This window comes from Triturus cristatus, chromosome 10 (genome assembly GCF_964204655.1).
Source record: "Triturus cristatus chromosome 10, aTriCri1.1, whole genome shotgun sequence".
Lineage (NCBI taxonomy): Eukaryota > Metazoa > Chordata > Amphibia > Caudata > Salamandridae > Triturus > Triturus cristatus.
The window spans coordinates 83,017,595-83,043,253 of record NC_140593.1 but is presented as its reverse complement, the minus strand read 5'-3'; the positions used below and the strand labels follow the sequence as shown (position 1 = coordinate 83,043,253).

The window sequence follows — 25,659 nt, the reverse complement described above, 5'->3', positions numbered from 1 at the left end:
TGCGATGTAAAGGCTTGCGTTGGAGATGCATCACACAGAGGCGGTTCCAATGAGACTGGGAGCTACAATGCGGAGTCTGGCATCAGAGATGAGTCGGGCTGCTGTGGTTCTGATGCGGCTGCAAGGAGATGCATGTTGCTGCATCAGTTCTGCTCACAGGATTTCAGCTGGGCTGACAGACCACCTTCAGGGTCCAGGACTGTGGTGGCAGCACTTAGAGCAGGGGTCTTCAATCTGTGGGGCGCGAGCCCCAGGGGGGGCGTGGACTCACATAAAGGGGGTCGCGCATTCCCGATCGCACTCCTGCCTGGATTCGGAATCCAAAACGTGTGCTCTTTGTTTTGAATTCCGAATAGTGCATTTCAATGTGCTCTCTGATTGGAGGACATCGGAAAACAATACAACGTCATCCACAACTGTCCTCCAATCAGAGAGACTGCAGGATGCACACCCGGAAATGCCGAGAACTGGGGCCTTAAATATGCACCTGTGGAATGAACAAGAGTGCACCAATGGTTTTTTTGTTACTGCCTTGCACCCCTTTGCCTTTCCTGGTCGTTACTGCCGCGTGGCTCAGACATACACACACACACCCCTCACCTTTATTTCAAACCATGCTGTTTCTGAAACCTGGCTACATTACAAAAGTAACGTTTATTTATGTTCACTTCCTCTTTCACACTGACTGCATAAGGCCTTTTACTCTCTTCATCTGCGTGGTCCCTTGATTTCTTTGAAATCGATTTTTAACATCATTCCGCCGCTACCAGGTGACATCAAACAGGAAAGTACTGAAATTATGTATGTGCTATGAATGTGTACGTGGGCTATTTTCCAAAATCATGCATTAGGAATGGGTTATGAGTTCGCAGGTCGCAGTGATCTGGGTCTGGTGGCTCAGTAAACTTTTGTACATGTTCCAGGAGTTTCTCTTTGACCACTTGTTCACAGGTTCGAATTTCGGTGAGTGCACTCTGCCTTCCATCCTTACGAGGTCGATAAAGTAATTATTGTTGAGCTGGGTAAAAATAAACATCAGTTATCTGTCAGTGACACGAAGGGGCCTTCTTGGGGTGAGCTGGACACTCTGCAAATGTGCCTATTGTTCAGATATCAAGTGAATGAGTATCCAGGCAAGGCATCAGAGGTACAACTGAAGAAAGCGGCAGTGTGCCATTGTTTCTACCTTGCAATGACATGTCTTGGCCTGAATAGTATTTATTAGCTTGAATGTATATTGTGGGAAGGTATTTTAAGTTTTTAAATAAAAATCAATGTTTTGTTCAAGTACTGTTAGCCAAAAGGTGGATGGAAGACACACTAATAAAGTTACCATGTTAATGGAGCCTCCTGTGCCTCAGAACATAACTCCACTGAACTCATATTTGGATCTTCATTATTATCATCATAGATTCTGACAGCATTATGAACAGTCTCGTACCAGTTATATACTTTATTAGAGCACACCGCATCTTGCATCAGTGGTTCTTTAGAGGCTTTCCAGAGACAAAAAAATGATTTTCATACTGTGATGTGAAAGGCTCTTAGACTGCGTGATCTCTCTTCCTATGGCACAGAAGCAACGCTCTTCCTTTGAAAGTGGATAGACCGGAGCAAGCAATATAATTTGCTTCATGCAAACATAATCCCACACTCAAATTGGCCCATTATGGGAGATGGAAAAAAAAAATGTGTCCTCTGGTAGTCAAATTATATAAACATGTGCAGTAACAATCCACACATCTTACCAGGCCGTTATTAGTTGGTAAATACCCAGAAAACAGTTTGAAGATTACTGCTTGCTTTATTCCTAGACTTATTCATTTGTCAAGTGAGCAAGGCGCCATAGCTGATGAACACCAATTCTGAATATCAACTAAAGAGTGAAATACAACATGCCAACAGTGAACGTTAGAGTTGCAGTGCAAGAAACGCAACAAGGTATAGACTGCGACAAGCATATTTGTGAAACAGGAGACAATAGCTGCAAATATTTGCAATACTTTTGGAGGAAAAAAAGTGAAAAGAACAGAACACCTGTCCACAAAGGAGGGAGTTCATGGTCAGGCTCCAGAGCCTAACCGACTTTACTATCACAGCTTCATGTGGGCTTATTTGAATTGCAACCCTTTAAGGATCAGTTTGTGGAGTGGTTTCTTTTTTGGGTGGAGTTTTACATAGCGCAAACTAGACCCGAAGGTATCTTTACATGAGCACCAGTTATGATACAGAGGGACACATTAATTTTTGGGCAATTCTTTTTGGAGACTTTGTGTTAGAACCGAGTAGTAAGCCTGTGACTCCAATCCACAGTCACCCACAAACCTTTGATTTGCTAAACACTGTTTAATAATATTTCCCCACCATAAAAATGATTTGCTGTGGGTACTGTTGGGTGTTTATTCTCGTCAATGATGAGGAGTACCAAGTTCTAGAAATGTTTGTCAGGAGGGGGGGTCCTCAAGCCAGAAAATTTTGACAGGGGGGTCTCGACATCAAAAAGTTTGAGGACCTCTGCATTAGAGGGTAAGACTCACAGTAAGTATCCAGGTGCTGGTTGCAGATTGGTTGGAGTCTTTTCTATCCCTGAAGCTCTGACCAGGAGACCAGCTTCTAGCCCTTTGAGTCACTCTGGTGGTCCTGGGTTCAGGTTGCAGGTCGAGTCCTTTCACTCGGGCAGCAGGGCAACAGAGTGGCAGAGTAGCAGTCCTTCTCGCAGAACAGTACAGCAGTCCTTCTGAGTCTTCCACAGGTCCAGACCTATAATGAAGACATCGGTCTGGGGCTTCATTATTTATACCTGGTACCAGCTTTGAAGTAGGAAAATCTTCTGGAGGATTGCACCCCCAGAGGTGTTTGGAATTACCTGCCTCCATGCCCTGGCCCCAGCTTGTCTGGGGTCACAAAAGACTAGTGTTAAACCCTTTGTGAATGTTGCCAGGCAGGGCCTATGTGATGTGCAAATGTTGCAGGTAACAGCTCCCCTCCTCCCCCCCTCACCAACCCAGAGATGGCCCATCCTGCCAAAACCTATTTTCCCTTTGTCTCACTGTCTGGGAGCAATACACAAAGACCAACTGCCAGCTACACCTAGCCATGACCCAGGATGCAGGCTGCAAACACCAAATGGTGGGAACAAAAAAATGCCAACTTTCCAAAAGTGTCCTTTTCTGACTTGTGACTTAAAATCTGACTTTACCATTAAAGTGGGCTTTAGATTACAATTTATTAGCCATCAAACTTGACATTCCTACTTGCTCCCAATTGAAAGTTATCACTAATTAAAACTAATAAGTTAACCCCATGTTATCTTATGAGAGAGGCAGGCTTTGTAGTGGTGAAAAAACAAGTTTAAGAGTTTTTCACCACCAGGACATGCAAAAGTTAAAAGTGCATGTCCAACTTTTTAAATGCACCGCACCCTGACCTGGGAGCTTCTTAGGGCCTACCCTAGGGTATACTTATATGTATTAAAATTGAAGGTTTAAAAGGTTTCTTTTTCAAGGTCAAAATTATTGCATTTTAAACTGCACAAAGAGATGGCAATGGCAGGCATGAGACATGTTTAAGAGGCTACTCAAGTGGGTGGCACAATCTGTGCAGCCAGCCCACTAGTAGCATTTAATTGACATGCCCTGGGTACATGTAGTATCTCTTTACTAGGGACCTACAAGTAAATTAAATGTGCCAATTGAGTGCAAGCCAGTTTCACCATGTTTAAAGGAGAGAGTACAATCACATTAGCACGGTTTGCAGTGGCAACGTGCACAGAGTTCTAAGGCCAACAAAAACAAGATCAGCAAAAACTAAGGAGTAAGGCAAATAGTTTAGGAGAAGACCCACCTCAAGCTGACAGGTCTAACAATAAGGCACTGTAAAGGTCAACCCCGGACCTCATGCGAAAGCCCTTAAGCTCCTCCAGCTAGCTGGATGCCAGAAGTTGGTCCCAGGTACTGCAACAATGTAAATCAGTCCCAATATGTGCTGGGTTCAGTCTCTTCATATTCTCAACGTACCCAATATTCAAGTAGAACATTTTGGCATTTCAGTGACACCGAAGAATCCCTATAGCTTTTCCTTTTATTATTTATTTATTTATTTTTAGTATTTTCAATAGCGCGAACCAGACCCAAGGTAGGGTATCAGACTGCTTTACATAGTGAGCAAGGTATGAATAGCACATTTAGTAAAAACATAGCATACAAAAACATAGTATATAAAGTAACAACGTAGCATGACAATTGAACAGTAAACAGAGGACTATGTTTCCCTGTGACTCGCATGGCCTGTTCTGGCACTGCCGACAATTAACACACCTGCGAGTTAGAAAACTAAGACCAACCCCAACAACTACCCATCACATTATGCATGGCAGGATCCAGTGGACACCCAACATAAAAAAATACCACTGAATAACTACAGCACGAGGTACCCAAGTAAGCACAACATAAACCCTGAATTCTATATTGATGTGAGGGAAATCATTTCTATAAACCCGGCTTCCCCAGGTCCGTTCGTGGGTTATATCACAGGGACGGGTGAGTATGGTCAAGGCCTCCGGGAGACCATAGCAGTGTAATTCTCTTCAGGTAGGGCCACCAGACGTCAGAAAAGTCTAACAATACAGCAATGAAGTAGTTACAAATAGTATATTCTAATATAGAGAATACAAAGTGAAGAGCAATTATAGTGATAATAATAAGCCCCTTAGCACAAGCAAATATTAGAAAACTGAAAGCAGAGCTTACATCTGCCATTTCCTAATGACTGTGCTCTCTGGCAAACTACAGAAATATACTCAAACGCCATCTTAGCTTTCCTCTAGCTGTCTGGGATAAGCAAATCCCTCCTGTCAGACATCCAGGCCCAGGGGCACATCACTCATTTAGAATAATCCACTGTAGCATGCAGCTCAAACTCCTCTTGTATACAGTGATTCCCTGAACAAAAACATGTGAGCAGCCTTTTCTTGTTCCCCAAGGGTGTTATGAGAAATGTATACATGTAAGGAAAAGAGAACATGAGCAGGGAAAAAAGCAGACCTGTCCATATTGCTAGGGCCTCCGGAATTATGGGCCCGATTCACAGAACTAACTTAAGACAAAAGCCTAAACTTACTACCATTTTGGTATTCACAGAAGGCACTTACTCATTTTGGTATTCACAGAAGTTAGGAGTCCTAACTTTAGGACTCCTAAATGCCTTCTGTGAATACTGAAAGTCTTAAAATTAGGATTTTTATCAATTTAGTAGTAGTAAATTTAGGACTCCTAACTTTAGGACTCCTAAACTGAGAAAAATCCTAATTTTCAGACTTTCGGTATTCACAGAAGGCATTTAGAGTCCTAAAGTTGGGACTCCTAACTTCTGTGAATACCGAAGTGAGTAAGTGTCTTCTGTGAATACCAAAATGAGTAAGTGCCTTCTGTGAATACCAAAATGGTAGTAAGTTTAGGATTTTGTCTTAAGTTAGTTCTGTGAATCGGGCCCAAAGTGTCAAAGAAGGGCCAAATGTGCGACATGGTTGAATAAGTTATGCAGCAAGAAAAGACTAATTATGGGGTGTATTGAGACAAATTTTGTGGCAGTACGACTTTTTATCAGGTGCGACCAGTGTAGGTAAGAGCGGTGGGGCGGGGTTGAGGGGACTCAACAGACGACGATGACAAGGGAAAATGTATTATTTTGTTGAGTCCCCCCGTTTGACCAATTTTCATGAAACTTTCCAGAAAAACTTTCATACGCCTCAGCTCCTTCCTGGAAAGAATCAGGGTGATTCTTTAAGTAGGAGCCTAAAACAGGGGGAGTCTCTAAACATGTTTTTCCCATGCAATTTCCCATAGAATGTTTGGGAACCGATACAACAAAAACGGCATAAGAGAGTTACATCAAATTTGGCAGGAAGTTAGATCTTTAATTATAAAGCATGTTTTTTTGTGATTTGATTTACATTTATTTAGCTGTTTTGAGAAATTATTCTTTAAAAAATAGTCATATTTATAAAATAGAGCATTCTGAGTACAGAAAGGGTTTTGTTCCCTTCTGTAACGCCGGACTAGAACCGGTCCCACAGTACAGAGCGACCTGAATGGCTGGCTGCAATATCAAGAGAAATGTTGCGGTCACTATTTTAGGACTCAGGGAACTCAGCCCCCTTGCGCTGACTCTTGTGGGGACCCTAAATGGGGTAAAAAAACAAACAATTGTGCTGTGGGTTCTGCAGTACTACTGCGGGACCTAGCGAGGTCTCCGGTGAGAACTTGAGGGGGACCACAGGACTCAGCGTTATTCCCCATGAGGCCCCGCAGCAGTAGGGCAGGGTACAACAGCACCGTGCAAGCATTAAAAAGTGAAACTTGCAATATCCCATAGTACCTTGGTGTGCTGCTGGTGAGATAGTACCACAAGAGTACCAGGTTATAGTAAATAAAAATTAAAAGAAAGGGGAAAATGTGGGATGGGAGTTTATGGGTGGTTGTGCGACCATGGGGGTTGGCAAGCAACAGGGGAGTGTGGATGCCAATAGGAGGTGGGGTGCTGGGTCTATCATGTAACATGTCTTGAATGATGTAATATGTGAAGTCATAAGAGGTGCATGCGGGGTGTATGGTATATATAGCTCAATAAATTATAATTGGCGCATTTCAGAATTTATTTGTTTTAAAACTATAGTTTTTTTATAATTACAAGGTCGATTTAGAACATCACTTTAACCTTTGTTTTTTCAGAAAAATATATATATTTGTGTGTGTATATCTATATATTCACAAAACAAAGCACAGTCAAAAAATTAGCTATGTTTAAGCATCAAACGTGAAAACCACTAAAAATTACCAATTATGTTTAGGGACTCACACAATACACAACATAACTGTTTCTCTGTTGTTGCTAAATATGTGTTTTTTCCATGACTGTTGTCCATAAGTTATGTCGGTTGTTGTGTATGTTCCAAACATTACTTTTCAATTCCAGAGCATACAGCCTTTGACAGCTAGGCCCTGCACCACAACCCCACAATAGCTGCCCAACCCACGCTGTGCTTGGCTTTTGGCCTTTCACCCAACTATTCATGGCTACGCAATACACCCTGCAACCCTGCAAATGATTGTTGTGTTTGGCTTTGCTAGTGCTTTTTTTTTTTTTTTTACAGTGCTTGAGAATTTCAAGTTTGAAGCCACTTGCTAGTCAGGCACAAGTGTGTCTGTCAAATCCAGCACCTAAGATGCGAGCTCGAGAGTCGGCTCCACCTCGCGGGTTGCGTGGCAAGAACGGCACTTTATTCAGTTGTGCTGTGAGCGTTCCACACATATGGGTACCCATGATCACAGCCCTGGGCTCAGCCACCTTTTTAATTGCACCCCCTCCCCCCACACCAGTCATAATCCAGCCACATTGTCCTAAAATATGAAAGTGAGTTGAAATCAGGAGTTTTAATGGAAACGGTATAGAAAAGTGTTATGGCTCCCTTTAAAAAAATTAATATCTGGAAAACCATTGAATGGATTTACAACAAGGAAAATCCCATGCCACATTATCCAACCAGGGGTCAAGGTCAAAGTTCATAGGCCATAAACTCCAGGTAAAAATAGGAAACCTGTAAGAAATATCTAGCCTGCAGAGATATACACATTGGATCTGATTCTCAAAAAATTGGTATTTCTTTCAATGTAAGTACACGTGTTGTTAGGATTAAATTTCCGACTTTTCAGGTAGGCAGATAGCAACACGACGACCGGTGCAGTTTCCAAGGAGTAGTTCTGCAATTAGTTTGTAAATTCCATGTATGAGTAAGTTTGCTGCTCAAGTGTGATTTGCTATATTTTTCTTCTGGAGACATCCCTTTCCCTGCAACTCAACCAATTTGAGATGTTTCTCCTTACATCTCACCCTAGGTACTGACACTGTCCTTCACAGGAGTAACTCTCTTGTAGGAATGTGAATACCCACAAACAGGGACATGTGTGGGTGTTTCTCAATTTATGGATGCATCCCTTGAATTCCAAGAGCCAGCCCTAAGACAAAATGTCCTCACACCTAACGTGTGAAAAAACTGTTTGTAGGTGTGAATTCACATTTTATGAATGCAAGTGTGGAACTCTGTGCTTATAAGACTGGTTGCAATGCAACTGATTGATCAAGTAATTTCGAAATAAAATATTGCAAATAAGCCAGACGCTTGTTGTCATGTTTTAGGGTTTCCTAAAATCCAGAGCAACAATTATCTTTGTCAAAGACAGAAATTAACATTAATTATAAAAGAGTACACCAAGTTTAATACTATTCTTATTAGGTTCTCACAGCAGATATATAAAATAATTACAATTCTCTTTAACAAGTATTTGCGATTTCTATCTTGTATACAAAATTTGCTGCGTCATCAATTTTTCTAATAGACCTCTATAAACGGGTGTGGCAAAAACAAGATTTAAATTCTGTATGGGAAAAATTGCATAATACACGCTTCCGAGCCTCAAATTAAACATGCTCTGCTACAAACCACCATGTGGCATATTCCTTGCGTTATGCACATTCCAAGCCCTAACTGAACTTGACATAATGCTGAAGGCATCTAGACTTCAGCTAAAATGTTATCATTAAATCTGTCATTCTTGTACTTTGCAGAGAGCCCACCAGGACCACCAGCCATATCCACCACACCAACACCAGCGCCAGCATTGCAGAACAACGGTGGTGTGACCACGGACACGCCCCCCAAGAGAGCCTCTCCCATCACCACCAATACCACCACCACCACCACGGGCGACACCGCGTGCCCTTCCGCGGAGACTGAGGAAGAGAAGGCCAAGAGATTGCTCTACTGTTCGCTGTGCAAAGTGGCCGTCAACTCCGCCTCCCAGCTGGAAGCGCACAACAGCGGTGAGGCACGGCAATTTTTCTTCACTTGCCGCGGCCCTGCAATTATCCTGGGCACAATGCATTAGCTCTCTTTGCAGCAGGAGATGAGGAGGTGGCAGAAAACCAGCAATTACAGTGCCTGGAATTTATTCGCTATCTTGGTATAAAAGAAACGACAAGGAAACAGTATTTTTTATGTAGAGGGAGGGGTAAAAAAAAAAAATCTAAATGTAGTAGAAAAAAGTAGTCATTTTTTTTGCAATTTCAGCCTTTCATGTTTCTTGGAATCATGCAGTTAAGTGACATCGTCTATTCTTCCGCCTTTTGTATTTTGCTGTGTTGCAGGATTACCCACATTCACATTTCACAGCGGCTAATGGCATGTGATAAGTGGAAGAGATTGTGTGAAATAATGGGCATTTCTTCCAGCAAGCTGGAAGAGCAATTCTAGAGAAGTCGCATTAGAAAAAATCCTCTATGATTGCTAATCCCTTAGTTCCTCGAGTCGTCTGATGTTTGGTCTTCAGTTCAGCAAATTGCCGAACACAGGGGCTTATTTACAAGCCCCTTGCGCCGCCAATGCGACACTTTTAGCAGTTTTAAAACTCGTATTTGTATATCATTCTTGGTCACTTTAATGACCTATTTTGTATATGTGTGGTATGTATGTCCTGCTTTTATGATTATATTTTAATCAAAAAAAGTTATCATTTTTTGGGATACTTTTAACCCCTACCCTGCGGGGGTAATTCCCTGCGGTGCGGGGGGTGCGGGGGGTGCGGGGGCTGCTTGTGACGAGCTCAGCTCGTCATGACTCACAGTGGAGCTGTGCTCATGACGAGCTCAGCTCGTCATGACCCCGCCCACTGATTAATTCTCCCGCACAGGCGGGGAATTAATCCCGCGTGGGCGGGCCGCGGCCGTTATGACGAGCTCAGCTCATCATGAGCACAGCTCCACTGTGAGTCATGACAAGCTGAGCTCGTCATGAGCACTCAACGAGTTAATATGGGAAAAAGTGATGTACCAGCTGCGCAATGGGCTTGTAAATAAGCCCTGTAGTCTCTCTGGTACAGACAGGGAAATGTACTGGAACACACTATCACTAGAAAGCCGCAAGTGAAAGGTAGAGCAGTACTGTAGGAAAGGATGAAAAGCGCCGCGCAAATGGTGAAAATGGCCTGGTTTTGGCTTCAGAGTTATCTGGAATCTGCCAGAGATCTCCATTTCCATGCCTCCACATCATGCACTGTGAGAAGCAATGCAATAGGATAAAGGTACAAATCTGAGAATCACAGTCGATGATGGAGAGGGAAAACATACAGATGAGGTTCAGGGCCTTATTTATATGTTGGCAGAGAGGGAACTCGGTTGCTACGTTGACGGAGTTCCCTCCCCACCAACACAGCGGTCTGCCCGCACAATCTAGATGCAGTCAGACCGTAAGTTTGGCTACAACAGTGACTACTCCTTAGTTGCTATACCCAAATTTCTCCGACGTAGTAAGGGCAGTCGGAGAATTGGCTATATGTCCGGCCACCCAATTAGGATGGGCGGATATATAGCCATTTTTATACTGTCTGTCACTGTCAGGCAAACCCTGGCAGTGAGGTCAGGCAAACCCTGGCAGTGAGGAATGTAAAAATGAAATTAATTTTCAAAAAGAAAACCTAATTTTCCCAATTTGTGATTTTTCATTTGAAAATAAAAACTGTAAACAGTTTGCTGCACGGCTCCTTTGTGTTGATGGAGTCTTGCACCAAACTATTAAATGCATTGAAAGGAACCGTTGTGAAGCATTTCCTGGCATTGCTTTATAAATGACCGCAAGCTGGAGGTCATTTATAAATCTAGCAGGCGGTCCCACCACCAGGGCGACGCAGTAATTGACTCTGTCTCCCTGGCAGAATAACAGCCCACCCAAGGCTTCCATAGAGTCATCACTACTGAATTAATTTTTGTTGTGTTATGTTAATAAATATATTGAATATTACAGTGCATTCCGTAACCAATATGTTTTCCTTTTAATGACGCAACAGTTCCACACTCACAGTCCACCTTTTGGGCACTCAATTAGCCCTTTTATGAAGGATTTCTTGCTGTTCGTTAAAAAATGCATGAGTTGACAAAGCCAATAAGTATGGCTTTAATGAGCTAAACGCATGCACATACGGGCATGCACAGATCTGCTGAGACTATTTGTGCCTTTTCACTGTGCACCCTGCTGCATGGCACTGCACTTTTGTGGAATAAGAAACATAGCATTGACACAGGAGGTACAGAAATGCAGAATGCGTGCACCTTAAATCACTGGGTGCCCCTGTTGTATTCAGTGCTTAATTTGAGCCAGTGGTTTCCGGTGCTCAGCACCCGCACATAATTGTCAACACCGGCGCTTGTGAGAGTCTGCCACAAGGTGGCACTGTCTGGGGAATATAGAGAGGACCAGAGCAACAGTTAATAATTAATTCGATACACAGTAAAAACAACTATTACGTGCCGTCCAAGCCATACTTATAGCTGTGGGGGCCAGAAATAGTTCGAATTGGCGCTCTTGGAGGAGTACCATGGTTAGTACTTGTGCTGGTACTGTCAGTGGCAGCATGGCAGGGGCAATGTGTGGTGCCATTTGCAGTGACTACTGACGAGAGCCCTGGCACTTATTTTTTTACAAATTCAGCACTGGTTGTACTATAATTTCTTACTATGATGGACACTCGCAGCTTCTTCTGGTGGGAGGAACCTCAGATCCATGCATCCGATACATCCAAGTACTCACCAGATGCAAAAGCAGCGATGCCGACTCCCAAAGTAAGTCACGTTGTTAGAGGCAAATCCATGTATCTCATTAGAAACAATAAAATATTTATTAGAAGACACTCCCTAGAACTGTCAAGTCTCAAAATGAAGCTTAACATATATTGTAATGATGGAATTGTTTTTACCAGGAATATAATGAAATGCAGCGGGCGTTGTTGTGTAGCGCCTGCTGAAGACATGTTTGGATACCCTTATACTGAATATAATACCTGCCAACCTGAAGAACAGTCTCACAGTGTGAGGAGGGGGCGGGCCTTGAAGGGGCGGGGCCTCATTCTGAGAATTACCTAGGAGGCCCGTTTGAACTCCACCTTGCCCCAAAGCCCCCTCCCACCCCCCCCCCCCCCCAAAAATGTCTGCTGAGGCTGGAGCCGATGTCCTGGGGTGTTTCCGCAGCCCTTAATGGACGTCGGCAGTTCAAAGCCTCTAGAAAACAAGCTGGTAAACCAGCTCCAGTGGTTTTCCGCTCGTTTTCCTGCCACCGTGTGATATCGGCTCCTCATCGGGAGACCGTGTGATGGGACCCGATATCGTGTGTCACACGGTGGCAGCGTGTGAGTTGGCAGGTATGAAGTATGCAATCTATAAGTGATGTGTGGCATTAACCCCTTCCCCGCTCATGACGGTACCACTCCGTCATGAGCCACGGTTGCGCTGTGCTCATGACGGAGTGGTTCCGTCATGCTACGGCCGTTGGCGGCCGCTCCGCCCACGCGGCGCTAATTCCCCGCCTGTGCGGGCGATTAGCGCAGTGGGCGGAGACGTGACGGAACCACTCCGTCATGAGCACAGCTCAACCGTGGCTCGTGACGGAGCGGTTCCGTCACGAGCACCGCGCCACCGCGCTGCCCCCAAACCCCCCCCAGCGCCGCGGCGGAATTCCTGCCGCGGCGAAGGGGTTAAACTACCAGGACAAAAAGTGCAGTCAGGAGGCCTAAGGATGCTGAATAGATCAGTTGATTTCAGTGGCTGGTTCAGTTTTAGCAGGCAGTCTTCACTGAGATGGTAGAAGAACCATCTGAAATCAGCATCTGTAGAAAATCTTTACAAAGTAGAAAAAAAAACGTAAGTAGCTTTTTGTTTTTAAAAATTCATTACGCAAATTTAGTTTCTGCAACGTTCTAACCTTGTCCACAAATTTCGGTTTGAAATCTGAAATTGTGCAGCTGAGATCCTGTATTTCTTGTGGAAATGGTAAATTTTCGAAATGAATGTACAGAAACTTTTCGTCTTGTCAGATTTCTATAAGAATTTGTGAAGTTGGTGAAATTGCTTAAAAGGTGAAAAGAGTGGTGTCTGTTGATGTCCTGTCCCGATGCAATATCCCTTCTAGATGACGCTTCTGTCTTAAACCCAGCAGACGGACAAGTTGAAGTTCACATGCTTGCACCACCGGCAGCGATGCTAGTAAACTGAGGGCTTTGGCATGTCATTGTGTCTAACTGTTCTTGCCTTTCATCCTCCTAGGAACGAAGCACAAGACGATGGTGGACGCGCGGAGCGGCAGCGGGAACATCAAAGCTTTCCCCAGGGCGGGGGTGAAAGGCAAGACCCCGGTGGTGAAGGGGAGCACAGGCCTGCAGAACAAAACCTTCCACTGTGAAATCTGCGACGTGCACGTGAACTCCGAGACGCAGCTCAAGCAGGTGGGCGGGGCCCGGGGATGCGCGTGTGACACAGGGAGTAATAGGTTTCCGCAAGCGAGTAGGCGGTCCTTAACTGGTCACCGCTCTCCCTGACCTTGATAGTGGGTGTTACAGAGCTCCAATCAGGGCCTCGCAAAAAGGGTCACTTGACCCAGAAATCCAGTGAGATAATGATCACCTATTTTTGGAGAACAGGAGTATTTTTATACTTATTGCACCAAAATCTGAAGGCTGTGGTAGTAGTAGTATTAACTTTATTTCGGCTAAAAGCCATAAAAGTATCACAATCACTCCATAAAATCACATTAAAACAGATAAATATAATAATCAGATAAAGATGCGTAGTTTGTGCTACTTCATGCTACGCAAATTGCACATAGCACAGTGCAAAAACGCGTAGTGTAGCGTAGTTGGCATTTTTTGCTGGTGACCGCGAGCGAGCAAAAAGACATCCTGGCGAGACTTTTTCCTCGTTCGCGATCAGTAACATCAAGTTGGTGATCGCGAGCGTGGAAAATTAACCTCCCGGCGAGATTCTCAATGCGGGGAGGTCAGGTTTCTCATTGCGAGTCGTCGCGTATGCTCACGACCGCTCGCGATGAGAAACTACCAGCACGCGTTGAGAAAGATGCCGCTCGAGTAAAAATCTACTTGAGCGGCAAAAAACAACAGCTCGCACTGTGCGAGATGCCGTTTTCAATGATTGCACAGTGCGGACAAGCCTCCGGCACTGTGCAATCATCCCGAACAGCGCACTACGCAGTTCGCGTAGCGCTACGCATTTCTCACGTAGTGCGAAGTGCACTTCAAGTAGCTACGCGTAGCGCTACTATGCCCAGGGTTAGCTTTTAAATTTAGTCAGATTTAATCTACTGAAATTTAACACGATGCACATTTTCTTGCACCCAGTCATTTCCTAATGCAATAACCATCACACAACTTATAATTCTGATCCCTGTGGGAATACTTTTACTCAGGCCCCAAGTAGGGAAGAGCCTATGGAAGGAAAGAGCTGTAAAAAAAGGGGAGTGATCCCAGAGGGAAGGCGTAAGAGGGTACCCGCAGAGATGCAAAGGATCACACACAAAGGGGAGCCCACAGTGAATATGGGGGAAAACTTACAGAAAAGGAACTCAAGATCACAGTGAAAGAGGGAGACGCAGTGAAACAGAGAACCCCCAGGGAAGGCGGGAGACCACAGGGAAAGAGGGAGCTGCATTGAAAAGGGAGAACCTACAGAGAATGGGGACATTGAGACCACAGTGAAAGAGGGAGCCGCAGCGAAGCAGGGAAGAACCTACAGAGAAGGGGGAAATTGAGACCACTGTGAAAGAGGGAGCCGCAGAGAAGAACCAACACAGAAGGAGGACATTGAGACCACAGAGAAAGAGGGAGCCGCAGCGAAGCAGGGAAGAACCTACAGAGAAGGGGGACATTGATACTACAGTGAAAGAGGGAGCCGCAGCGAAGCAGGGAAGAACCTACAGAGAAGGAGGACATTGAGACCACAGTGAAAGAGGGAGCCGCAGCGAAGCAGGGAAGAACCTACAGAGAAGGGGGAAATTGAGACCACAGTGAAAGAGGGAGCCGCAGCGAAGCAGGGAAGAACCTACGGAGAAGGGGGAAATTGAGACCACAGTGTAAGAGGGAGCTGCAACGAAGCAGGGAAGAACATACAGAGAAGGGGGACATTGAGACTACAGTGAAAGAGGGAGCCGCAGCGAAGAAGTGAAGAACCTACAGAGAAGGAGGACATTGAGACCACAGTGAAAGAGGGAGCCGCAGCGAAGCAGGGAAGAACCTACAGAGAAGGGGGACATTGATACTACAGTGAAAGAGGGAGCCGCAGAGAAGAACCAACACAGACGGAGGACATTGAGACCACAGAGAAAGAGGGAGCCGCAGCGAAGCAGGGAAGAACCTACAGAGAAGGGGGACATTGATACTACAGTGAAAGAGGGAGCCGCAGCGAAGCAGGGAAGAACCTACAGAGAAGGAGGACATTGAGACCACAGTGTAAGAGGGAGCTGCAACGAAGCAGGGAAGAACCTACAGAGAAGGGGGACATTGAGACCACAGTGAAAGAGGGAGCCGCAGCGAAGCAGGGAAGAACCTACAGAGAAGGGGGAAATTGAGACCACTGTGAAAGAGGGAGCCGCAGAGAAGCAGGGAAGAACCTACAGAGAAGGGGGACATTGATACTACAGTGAAAGAGGGAGCCGCAGCGAAGCAGGGAAGAACCTACAGAAAAGGAGGACATTGAGACCACAGTGAAAGAGGGAGCCGCAGCGAAGCAGGGAAGAACCTACAGAGAAGGGGGAAATTGAGACCACAGTGAAAGAGGGAGCCGCAGCGAAGCAGGGAAGAACCTACAGAGAAGGAGGACATTGAGACTACAGTGAAAGAGGGAGCCGCAGCGAAGCAGGGAAGAACCTACAGAGAAGGAGGACATTGAGACCACAGTGAAAGAGGGAGCCGCAGCGAAGCAGGGAAGAACCTATAGAGAAGGAGGACATTGAGACCACAGTGAAAGAGGGAGCCTCAGGGAAGAACCTACAGAGAAGGAGGACATTGAGACCACAGTGAAAGAGGGAGCCACAGCGAAGCAGGGAAGAACCTACAGAGAAGGAGGACATTGAGACCACAGTGAAAGAGGGAGCTGCAGCGAAGCAGGGAAGAACCTACAGAGAAGGAGGACATTGAGACCACAGTGAAAGAGGGAGCCGCAGCGAAGCAGGGTAGCGCTCAAGCAGCAGCGGCTCCTCTGCTGTGACGGAGGAGCGTCCCACTTCCCAGCCCCAACAGCAAGCAAAAGAATTAAAAATACCACAAGGATAACAAGCCCTTGTTTATTAGCATTTTATATTTACTGTGGGAGCCGGCGCTTGGTGGCGAGGCCAAGGAGATGACCGGCACTAGGGGGAGTGTTTTGCAGTATTATCAGTGGAGTAGGGGTGAACCAACAGAGAACGAGGGAACCAAGACCACAGTAAAAGAGGGAGCGACAGTGAAACTTGGGCGAGCCCACAGGGAGAGTGGGAGACCACAATGAAAAAGGGAGTCACAGCAAAGCAGGGGGAAACCTACAGAGGAGGGAATCGAAACCACAGTGAAAGAAGGAAGGAAACCACAGTGAAAGAGAAAGTCTGCAGTGAAGGAGGGGAGAGAGTGGACTGTAAAAAAGAGAGACCCCAGAGGAGCTCATATAAAAGATCAATTCCAAGAGGCGAACTCCCTCACTAGACACAGGTGGGAGGTTTCTCCTCACCCCACAGTCAGGGAAAGAGACCACCGTAAAGTACCAAGAGCACAGTGAAGCAGGTGGAGCCAATAGTGAAGGAGGGAGACCACAGCGAAGCATGAGGGAGTGTCTGTAGTGAATGAGGGAGAGCGAACAGTGAAAGGGCAAGACCACAGAAAGGGAGTGAGCTCAAAGTGAGCAAAGGGGAGAGCCCACAGTGAGCGAGTGTGCCAACAGTGAAGAAGATAGAACAGTTTAGAGCAGTGACTAATTTGTAAAAAAAAAAGTCCTAGGGTCCTCTTTGGGAGGCCAATGCAGCTTGCACTACCCATGGCCCTGCCAGCGCTGCCAAAGACAGTACCTGCACAACTTCGAACCATCACACTGTTACATGTGTGACAATTTAGACTGTTTGAGGCCCGCAAAGTGATAAGAATGGCTTGGGTCGCAGAAATTAGTTAGTTTTGATGTATATTGAATCAATAAACAACTGTTGTTCTGCTAATCCCTAAATTACACAAACAGCGCCACCATGTGGTAGCTGTCATAAGTGCCTTTGTTGACAAATAAATGCTGATGCCAAGCACAGGAAACCACTGGCTCAAATTAAGCACTGGTTTACATTGAAGCTAGGGAAGGGCCTACAGGAAATAAGGAAGAGCTCAGTAAAATGGGGAAGAGGCCTCAATGGAGGAGGGAGAAAACAGTGAAGAGAGAACCACAATGAAGGAGGGATTATTTGTGATGCAGGAGGAGCGCCCAGACTACAGCAGGAGAAAACAGTAAAGCACAAGGAGAACCCATGAGGTAGGAGAGTATAGAGTGAAAGAAGGGGAGAGCCAGCACTGAAGTAGAAATGACTGTGAAGACAGACTCCAACAGTGAGGACAAGAGTAACAAGCCTACTATCATGGATTTGTTAAATTCAACAATAAATGTTAGGATAAGGTTTACTCCCTCGACATCCATTTTAACTCAGCAGCTTAGTTTTGCCCTTTAAATATTGCTCATCTCACCGACAAACTTTCAGATACCACAATCTACTGCTCTGGCATTTCCACTGAGACACCTGTCTGCACTACCAAAGTGCACTCAGTGTAGGCGTATGCCATAGGCAGATGGTGTAAGCAGAGTGCCATTGCCATAAGCCCTAGTTCAAGTAAAACAAGAAATGGCAGCTCCAATAGGAATAGTACTGGCATGCTGCTGCAAAGGTTACTTTTTTTTAAACATTTTTATTGCTAACTAAAGCCTTAAAAATGTAAAAAAAAAAAAAAAAGAAATTGCCCACCACCGAAGATTTGGCCACCAATATGCTTGCAATAAAAATTTTACATTTAACAAAACATTCACAGGTGTTGCTGGTTTTTTAAAGCGAGCCTTTCAGTTGTGCTGGGCATTTTACCATTATTTTTGGGGTGAAAGTGACAAGAAATCACCTCCCAACCAAACACAATGTCAGCGGAACCAAAATAACATTAAAAATCACACTTTAAAAATCTTTATCGCTAAAGAGAAGTGAACTATTTTTAAGTGGTGTGAACAATGTGCAGAAGCTTTGTGCAGTCCCTCAAAGGGCCGGAGCCAAAGGGTAAAGGAGGTGGTCCCATAGCTGTATGCTATATGCTGTGATAGGTGGAAGCAACATGGGAATGACCAATTAGCAGACCCATGGAGGAGGCCTGAGGACCAAAAGGGAGATAGAGGCATGGATGGGCAGGAGAGCCTGAAAAGAGGATGGGCACAAGAGAAGGATAGCGATAGGGAGAAGCAGTGCTTAATTTGTGCCAGTGGTTGCAGGTGGGGCCCACCAGCATTCATTTTTGGGACTGGCTCTTATTTTCCCTCAACAAACTTTGGACCAGAGTTAGAGAGTCGAAAACTCACAAGAGAGGCAGAAGGAAAAGAGAGATGGAAACCTATGAGAAAGAGAGAAAGCTGACATTTGCAAGAGTAGGATTGAGGGGCAGAAAGGGCCTAGTGGTGCATGAAAGGGGCATGAAATGGAATCAAGCCTACGCAGCCTTGGTATTTGCCATGTCAACATTTAATAGTGCCGGCCATGTGCCACTGAGCAAAACATTTGGTCCAGACAATTACCGTTTTTCAAATTAAGCACCTGGGAGGACAGAGGAAAATATAGGTGCAATAAGAAACATGCAGGTATATTTATGAAAGGTTTTGCATCACAATTGCCCCACGCACGGGGATGGAGGATGAGGCAAAACCTAGAATAAGATTTACCAAGCCACGCAGTGGCCTTGCGTGGCCCTGCAGTGCTTGGTCAAATCTGTAGTAACGCACGGCAGCGCAAGTTGCTGCCTTGTGTTACTCTGCCCCAGGGAGTTCTTCACTGGGCAGAGCGTGGGTGTTCCCATGGATCCACTCATGGATTCTGGCACATTCCCAGATTTACAGTGAGTGGTAGACCTGGGAATATGTCAAGATGCTAAGCCTTCCCAGGCAAGGCGTAATGAGGAGGAATATGTTTAGGAGGTCTGTTTTTGTGATGGAATATGTCTCTTTTTGCCAGTTTTGGCGCCGGCAGCCCATAGTGTTCCAGTGTGGCTCAGGAAGATCATCTGGATGCTCCCAGATGACACCCAGAAAACAGTGGTCCGTGCCCTCATCACCTCTCGGCTGGACTATGGAAACATCCTATACCTTGGCTCAAACAAAGCAGTGACTCGAAGACTGCAGTTAGCACAGAACACTGCAGCAAGATTACTTTGCAAGGTTCCCAAAGCCACCCCGATATCTGGCTACCTCCGTAACCGACACTGGCTCAGGGTGGAGACCCACATTAAGTTTAACACCCTGAGCTATATGTTCAAGATCAAAATGAGAACGGCACCACAGTATCTTAACTCTCTTGTCCGTCCCTATGCCCCCACTCGCCATCTACGATCTACCACTCTCGGATATTTCACAGTACCTAGGTTCAAACTATCCAGGATGAGGGGAAGATCTTTCACTTACCTAGATCCATCACTGTGGAACACCCTTCCTCTCACCATACGCAAAGAGACTGTTTACACACGCTTCCGCAGATCACTCAAGACCTGGTTATTTAACCAGTAACTCCTTCTATTTCTGCCTTCTATTAGCTACACCTAGTCCGCTTGGCGCCGGGAAACCCTTTTTGGGTAGCTGTTGCGCCCTATAACTTAAAATAATAAATAAATATAAATAGTGTAAAGAGAGGACAGGAATGTGACATATAAAGTTAAATATGGCACATTCCCACTCTCTCCCTGTCACGCAAGGGACCCCATCAAGGCATGGGGAGAGGAGTTGGCCTAACGGCTAGGGCGGTCGACCTCGAATCTGGGGAACTGGGTTCTGGCATCTTGCTGTGCTGCGTAACATTTCGAAAACTCTGCGCCACGGTGACCTTTAGCTACCCATAGTGCTGCAGGTGCAGTGACCCTCAGGTCCACGAGTGTGAGGGGCACATAGCCCCATCAATATTGCTTTTATTACCAACCCGGGTTGCAGGGGTCCAATATTTCCTTACATTAGGCCGCAGGCAACCATTGCCAAGCCACTGGTAGGCCAGACCGAAAAATAGGCTCCAACAGCTAGTTGCATTGTAAAATAAAGCAATAATCCGGGATTGAACGTAATGCTGATGTTCACCTGACCAAAAAGTTTATCTAACATAACAATGTGGATGGCCCACACAAGTGTAACATATTGTTGTGATGTCTTTGTTGTTGTTGCAGCACATCAGCAGTCGAAGGCACAAGGACAGAGCTGCTGGGAAGCCCCCCAAGCCGAAGTACAGCCCTTACAACAAACTCCAGAGAGGAACGACTCCCCTAGGGGTAAGCGGAAGCATACTGTCTTCAGGGGTGCCACACCAGTGCTTACCTTTCACCTGCCCAGGTGGATGTGCGAGTATCTGGCCAGCTGTTTTCTCTTGCATTCTGGGAGATGTGGTTCTATTGCTCCCACAATAAATTGAGGACTACTAGTTCCAGAATGCAAAGCAAAAGCTATAAGCTACTCATGCATAGACCAAGAAACTGAAGAGTTGTACCGATTAAATCTTGCCTGATTTATGCTGAGATATTAGTATTTTTTTTCATTCATGGAGATTTTTCTTACTAGAACTACTTGTATGAGGTCGTTAAACTTGTGGTCTTCATTGAGCAATGTTTTGTGCGTCTTCTGACTTGAAAGTTATTGAATGTTGTTTGGAGTCTGACTTTGAAAAAAAATACATGGTGACCTACTGTAAAGCAGAAGGGGTCCAATGAAGATACAGCGATGTACAGAGGTGATATTGTCTGAATTAAATACCCGACCCTTGTGTGCACTGCATCACCGCCTTCACTGGAGGAGCAGCAGTGTGGAGTGACTTCTCTGCTGCTTCTGCTCTTCCAACGTAATTGGTGGCCAAAATGCTAGAATGGAATGCTGCCAGGAGGACCTTCGAGTGGTTTATGCTGATCCAACCCAACCATCACATTTTTGTAGACTGAAGGATTGGAGGAGTGATGTGTTATGTGTCATCTAAATAAGACACCACCCTCAGCGGTTTAATGTCAGCCTGTTGTTTATGCACTTTCTAAAATATGTAGTGCCATGAGTCTGTCTGTGATCCTACAGAGCAAGGCAAACAGGCCTCCCAAAAGTGTGTGGCACAGGATTAAGTTGAAATCAAAGCAACATTTCTATAGTGCCAAGAACCCTTGTGGAACATTTAGGTGCCAAACCCATGCAAATCGACCAAAATGGGGTGGGGGCATTTAGTTTAAGGTTTTCCCTTGGCTTTCTTCCTCAACCTTCTTGATGGAGTCAAAAGCTGCTTCCAAGCTGACTGCAAAGATCAGTAACTTTTCTATGAGAAATGCGATCCAGGGCCCACGGTGATAGAGGCATGCACACCAGGGCCCACAGAGATAGAGGCATGCACTCCAGGGCTCAAGAGATAGAGGCATGCACTCCCCGGCCCACAGAGATCGAGGCATGCACTCCATGGCCCACAAAGATAGAGGCATGCACTCCCTGGCTTACAGAGATAGAGGCATGCACTCCCTGGCCCACAGAGATAGAGGCATGCACTCCAGGGCCCACGGAGATAGAGGCATGCACTCCAGGGCCCACGGAGATAGAGGCATGCCCTCCAGGGCCCACAGAGATAAGAGTCATGCACTCCCTGGCTTACAGAGATAGAGGCATACACTCCAGGGCCCACGGATATAGAGGCATGCACTCCAGGGCCCACAGAGATAGAGTCATGCACTAAGGCCCACAGAGTTAGAGGCATGCACTCCCTGGCTTACAGAGATAGAGGCATGCACTCCAGGGCCCACAGAGATAGAGGCATGCATTCCCTGGCCCACAGAGATAGAGGCATGCACTCCAGGGCCCACAGAGATAGAGTCATGCACTAAGGCCCACAGAGATAGAGTCATGCACTAAGGCCCACAGAGATAGAGGCATGCACTCCCTGGCTTACAGAGATGGAGGCATGCACTCCCTGGCCCACAGAGATAGAGGCATGCACTCCAGGGCCCACAGAGATAGAGTCATGCACTAAGGCCCACAGAGTTAGAGGCATGCACTCCCTGGCTTACAGAGATAGAGTCATGCACTCCCTGGCCCACAGAGATAGAGGCATGCACTCCAGGGCCCACGGAAATAGAGGCATGCACTCCAGGGCCCACAGAGATTTAGTCATGCACTAAGGCCCACAGAGATTTAGTCATGCACTAAGGCCCACAGAGATAGAGTCATGCACTAAGGCCCACAGAGATAGAGGCATGCACTCCCTGGCTTACAGAGATGGAGGCATGCACTCCCTGGCCCACAGATATAGAGACTTGCACTCCAGGGCCCACGGAGATAGAGGCATGCACTCCCTGGCTTACAGAGATACAGGCATGCACTCCGTGGCCCACAGAGATAGAGGCATGCACTCCAGGGCCCACAGAGATAGAGGCATGCACTGAGGCCCACAGAGATAGGGGCATGCACTCCAGGGCCCACAGAGATAGAGGCATGCACTCCCTGGCTTACAGAGATAGAGGCATGCACTCCAGGGCCCACGGATATAGAGGCATGCACTCCAGGGCCCACAGAGATAGAGGCATGCACTGAGGCCCACAGAGATAGGGGCATGCACTCCAGGGCCCACAGAGATAGAGGCATGCACTCCAGGGCCCACGGAGATAGAGGCATACACTCCAGGGCCCAAAGAGATAGAGGCTTGCACTCCAGGGCCCACAGAGATAGTCATGCACTAAGGCCCACAGAGATAGAGGCCTGCACTGAGGCCCACAGAGATAGAGGCATGCATGCCTGGGCCCACGGAGATAGAGGCATGCACTCCAGGGCCCACGGGGATAGAGGCATGCACTCCAGGGCCTGCACAGATGGAGGCAGGCACTCCAGGGCCTGCACAGATAGAGGCATGCACTCCAGGGCCTGCACAGATGGAGGCATGCACTCCAGGGCCTGCACAGATAGAGGCATGCACTCCAGGGCCTGCACAGATGGAGGCATGCACTTCCGGGCTTGCACCGATAGAGGCATGCACTCCAGGGCCTGCAGAGATGGATACATGTAGTCCAGGGCCTGCACAGATAAAGGCATGCACTTCAGGGCAGGCACAGTTGGAGGCATGCACTTCAGGGCCTGCACAGATAGAAGCATGCACTCCAGGGCCTGCATAGATAGAGTTATGGGCTCCAGGGCTCACACAGATTACTTACTCTGACCACTGAGTCCACTAAAGGGAAAAGTGCTATAACTCAATGAATATAGAAAATCATGACTCATGTTAGGTGAGAATGATAAAGGAGGCAAGTAGGTCTTCAGTACTACTTGTGTAACAATAGTATTGTCTGGACTGAGGTTAGCTTGCACGGAATAATATTGTCTGAACTGAGGTTAGCTTGCACGGTGCCTGGTATAATATTTTCTGGACTGAAGATAGCTTGCACAGTGCCTGGTATAATATTGTCTGAACTTAGGTTAGCTTGCACGGGGCCTGGTAAAATATTGTCTGAACTGAGGTTAGCTTGCACGAAATAATATTGTCTGAACTGAGGTTAGCTTGCACGGTGCCTGGTATAATATTTTCTGGACTGAAGATAGCTTGCACAGTGCCTGGTATAATATTGTCTAAACTGAGGTTAGCTTGCACGGTGCCTGGTATAATATTGTCTAAACTGAGGTTAGCTTGCACGGTGCCTGGTATAATATTGTCTGGACTGAGGTTAGATTCCACGGTGCCTGGTATCATATTGTCTGGACTGAGGTTAGCTTGCATGGTGCCTGGTATAATATTTTCTGGACTGAATAGAGCTTGCACTGTGCCTGGTATAATATTGTCTGGACTGGGGTTAGCTTGCACGTTGCCTGGTATAATATTTTCTGGACTGAATAGAGCTTGCACTGTACCTGGTATAATATTGTCTGGAATGAGGTTAGCTTTCACGTTGCCTGGTATGATATTGTCTGAACTGAGGTTAACTTGCAAGGTGCCTGGTATAATATTGTCTGGACTGAGGCTAGCTTGCACGGTGCCTGGTATAATATTGTCTGGACTGAGGTTAGCTTGCACAGTGCCTGGTATAAAATTGTCTGGACTGAGGTTAGCTTGCATGGTGCCTGGTATAATATTTTCTGGACTGAATAGAGCTTGCACTGTACCTGGTATAATATTGTCTGGACTGGGGCTAGCTTTCACGTTGCCTGGTATAATATTGTCAGAACTGAGGTTAGCTTGCACGGTGCCTGGTATAATATTTTCTGGACTGAAGATAGCTTGCACAGTGCCTGGTATATTATTGTCTGAACTGAGGTTAGCTTGCACGGTGCTTGGTATAATATTGTCTGGACTGAGGTTAGCTTGCAGGGTGCCTGGTATAATAATTTCTGGACAGAAGATAGCTTGCACAGTGCCTGGTGTTAGAAATTGGATTTCTGGTTGGCTAAGGCTTGCGCCAAAGCCAGGCAGAAACCACCACTCTACGTCAGGGCTGGGGAGTTACACGCCAAAGATAACGCCTGCTCACCCCCTTGGTAGCTTGGCACGAGCAGTCAGGCTTATCCCGGAGGCAATGTGTAAAGCGTTTGCGCGCGCACCCAGCAGCAACACCCAAGGCCCACCACAAAAGAAACTCCACACAAGGTTATATATAAAAATAGCCTTTGTATTATACCAAAAACACATTAGATAATATTCACACAATTTACACTGTGCCAACTGGCACTGGGCAGAGTTTACAGGGGTACTATTTACACAGGACAGGGCCACATGGACCACTGTCAGAATTAGCACAAATCACCAATTCCAGATGTAAAACATATACCAACTGTAACACAAATTATAACTGTAGAGCACAACCAGTAACAGGTAAGTACGCCCTACGCAATCCTAAACACCTCAGGCATATATCACGCATAGAACCATGAACTCACTAGCGCAACCTATTCTAGGAAAACCACCTCCTAAGCATAGACACAGTTAGAAATAGAAATAAGCATCAAGGCAATGCACGTTACGCAAAAGTACACATGTAGAAAGGACCATGTACCCTAGGTGAGGGCACAACGCAGAAAAACTGCCCCCAGGCCAACTTGGCCTCTCAGGGGCTCAAACGCCCTTTGTCCAAAATGTCAGGGCTGGGCTGCCCAAGCGGCGTAAGCAACAGTGCACAGGGGCACAACCTAAACGTTGCAGTTGCCCACTAAGTGCTGGGCAGCTGTGAATCAGATAAGGCCTGGCACCACTGCGCCTTTAGAACAAAGATGCAGCGTGGTGGAGCCACACGTGGCTCTGTAAATAATCATGCCCCCACGGAGCGCACTGGCTCCTGAAATACTCATGCGCCAATTAGGAGGGAAAACAAAAGAAAGAACTTGTCCCAAACGTTGGAGCCTCACGGGCTCTGGAAGCAACAATGCCCAACGTGGGAGCCACACGGTGCCTGGTATAATATTGTCTGGACTGAGGTTAGCTTGCACGGTGCCTGGTATAATATTGTCTGGACTGAGGTTAGCTTGCATGGTGCCTGGTATAATATTTTCTGGACTGAATAGAGCTTGCACTGTGCCTGGTATAATATTGTCTGGACTGGG

The 25,659-nt window shown here is 46.3% G+C and overlaps 1 protein-coding gene across 3 annotated transcripts in view; it reads left to right on the top strand.

Moving 5' to 3' along the window:
- The window catches only part of ZNF385D (zinc finger protein 385D), a 485,067-nt gene that overhangs the window by 456,154 nt on the left and 3,254 nt on the right, over nt 1–25,659 (top strand). For all 3 annotated transcript variants that reach the window (XM_085630469.1, XM_085630470.1, XM_085630471.1), the window contains 3 exons: nt 8,623–8,877; nt 13,144–13,322; nt 20,289–20,390. In XM_085630469.1, the coding sequence (XP_085486595.1) occupies nt 8,623–8,877; nt 13,144–13,322; nt 20,289–20,390 (536 nt within the window). The remainder of the gene's footprint in view (nt 1–8,622; nt 8,878–13,143; nt 13,323–20,288; nt 20,391–25,659) is intronic.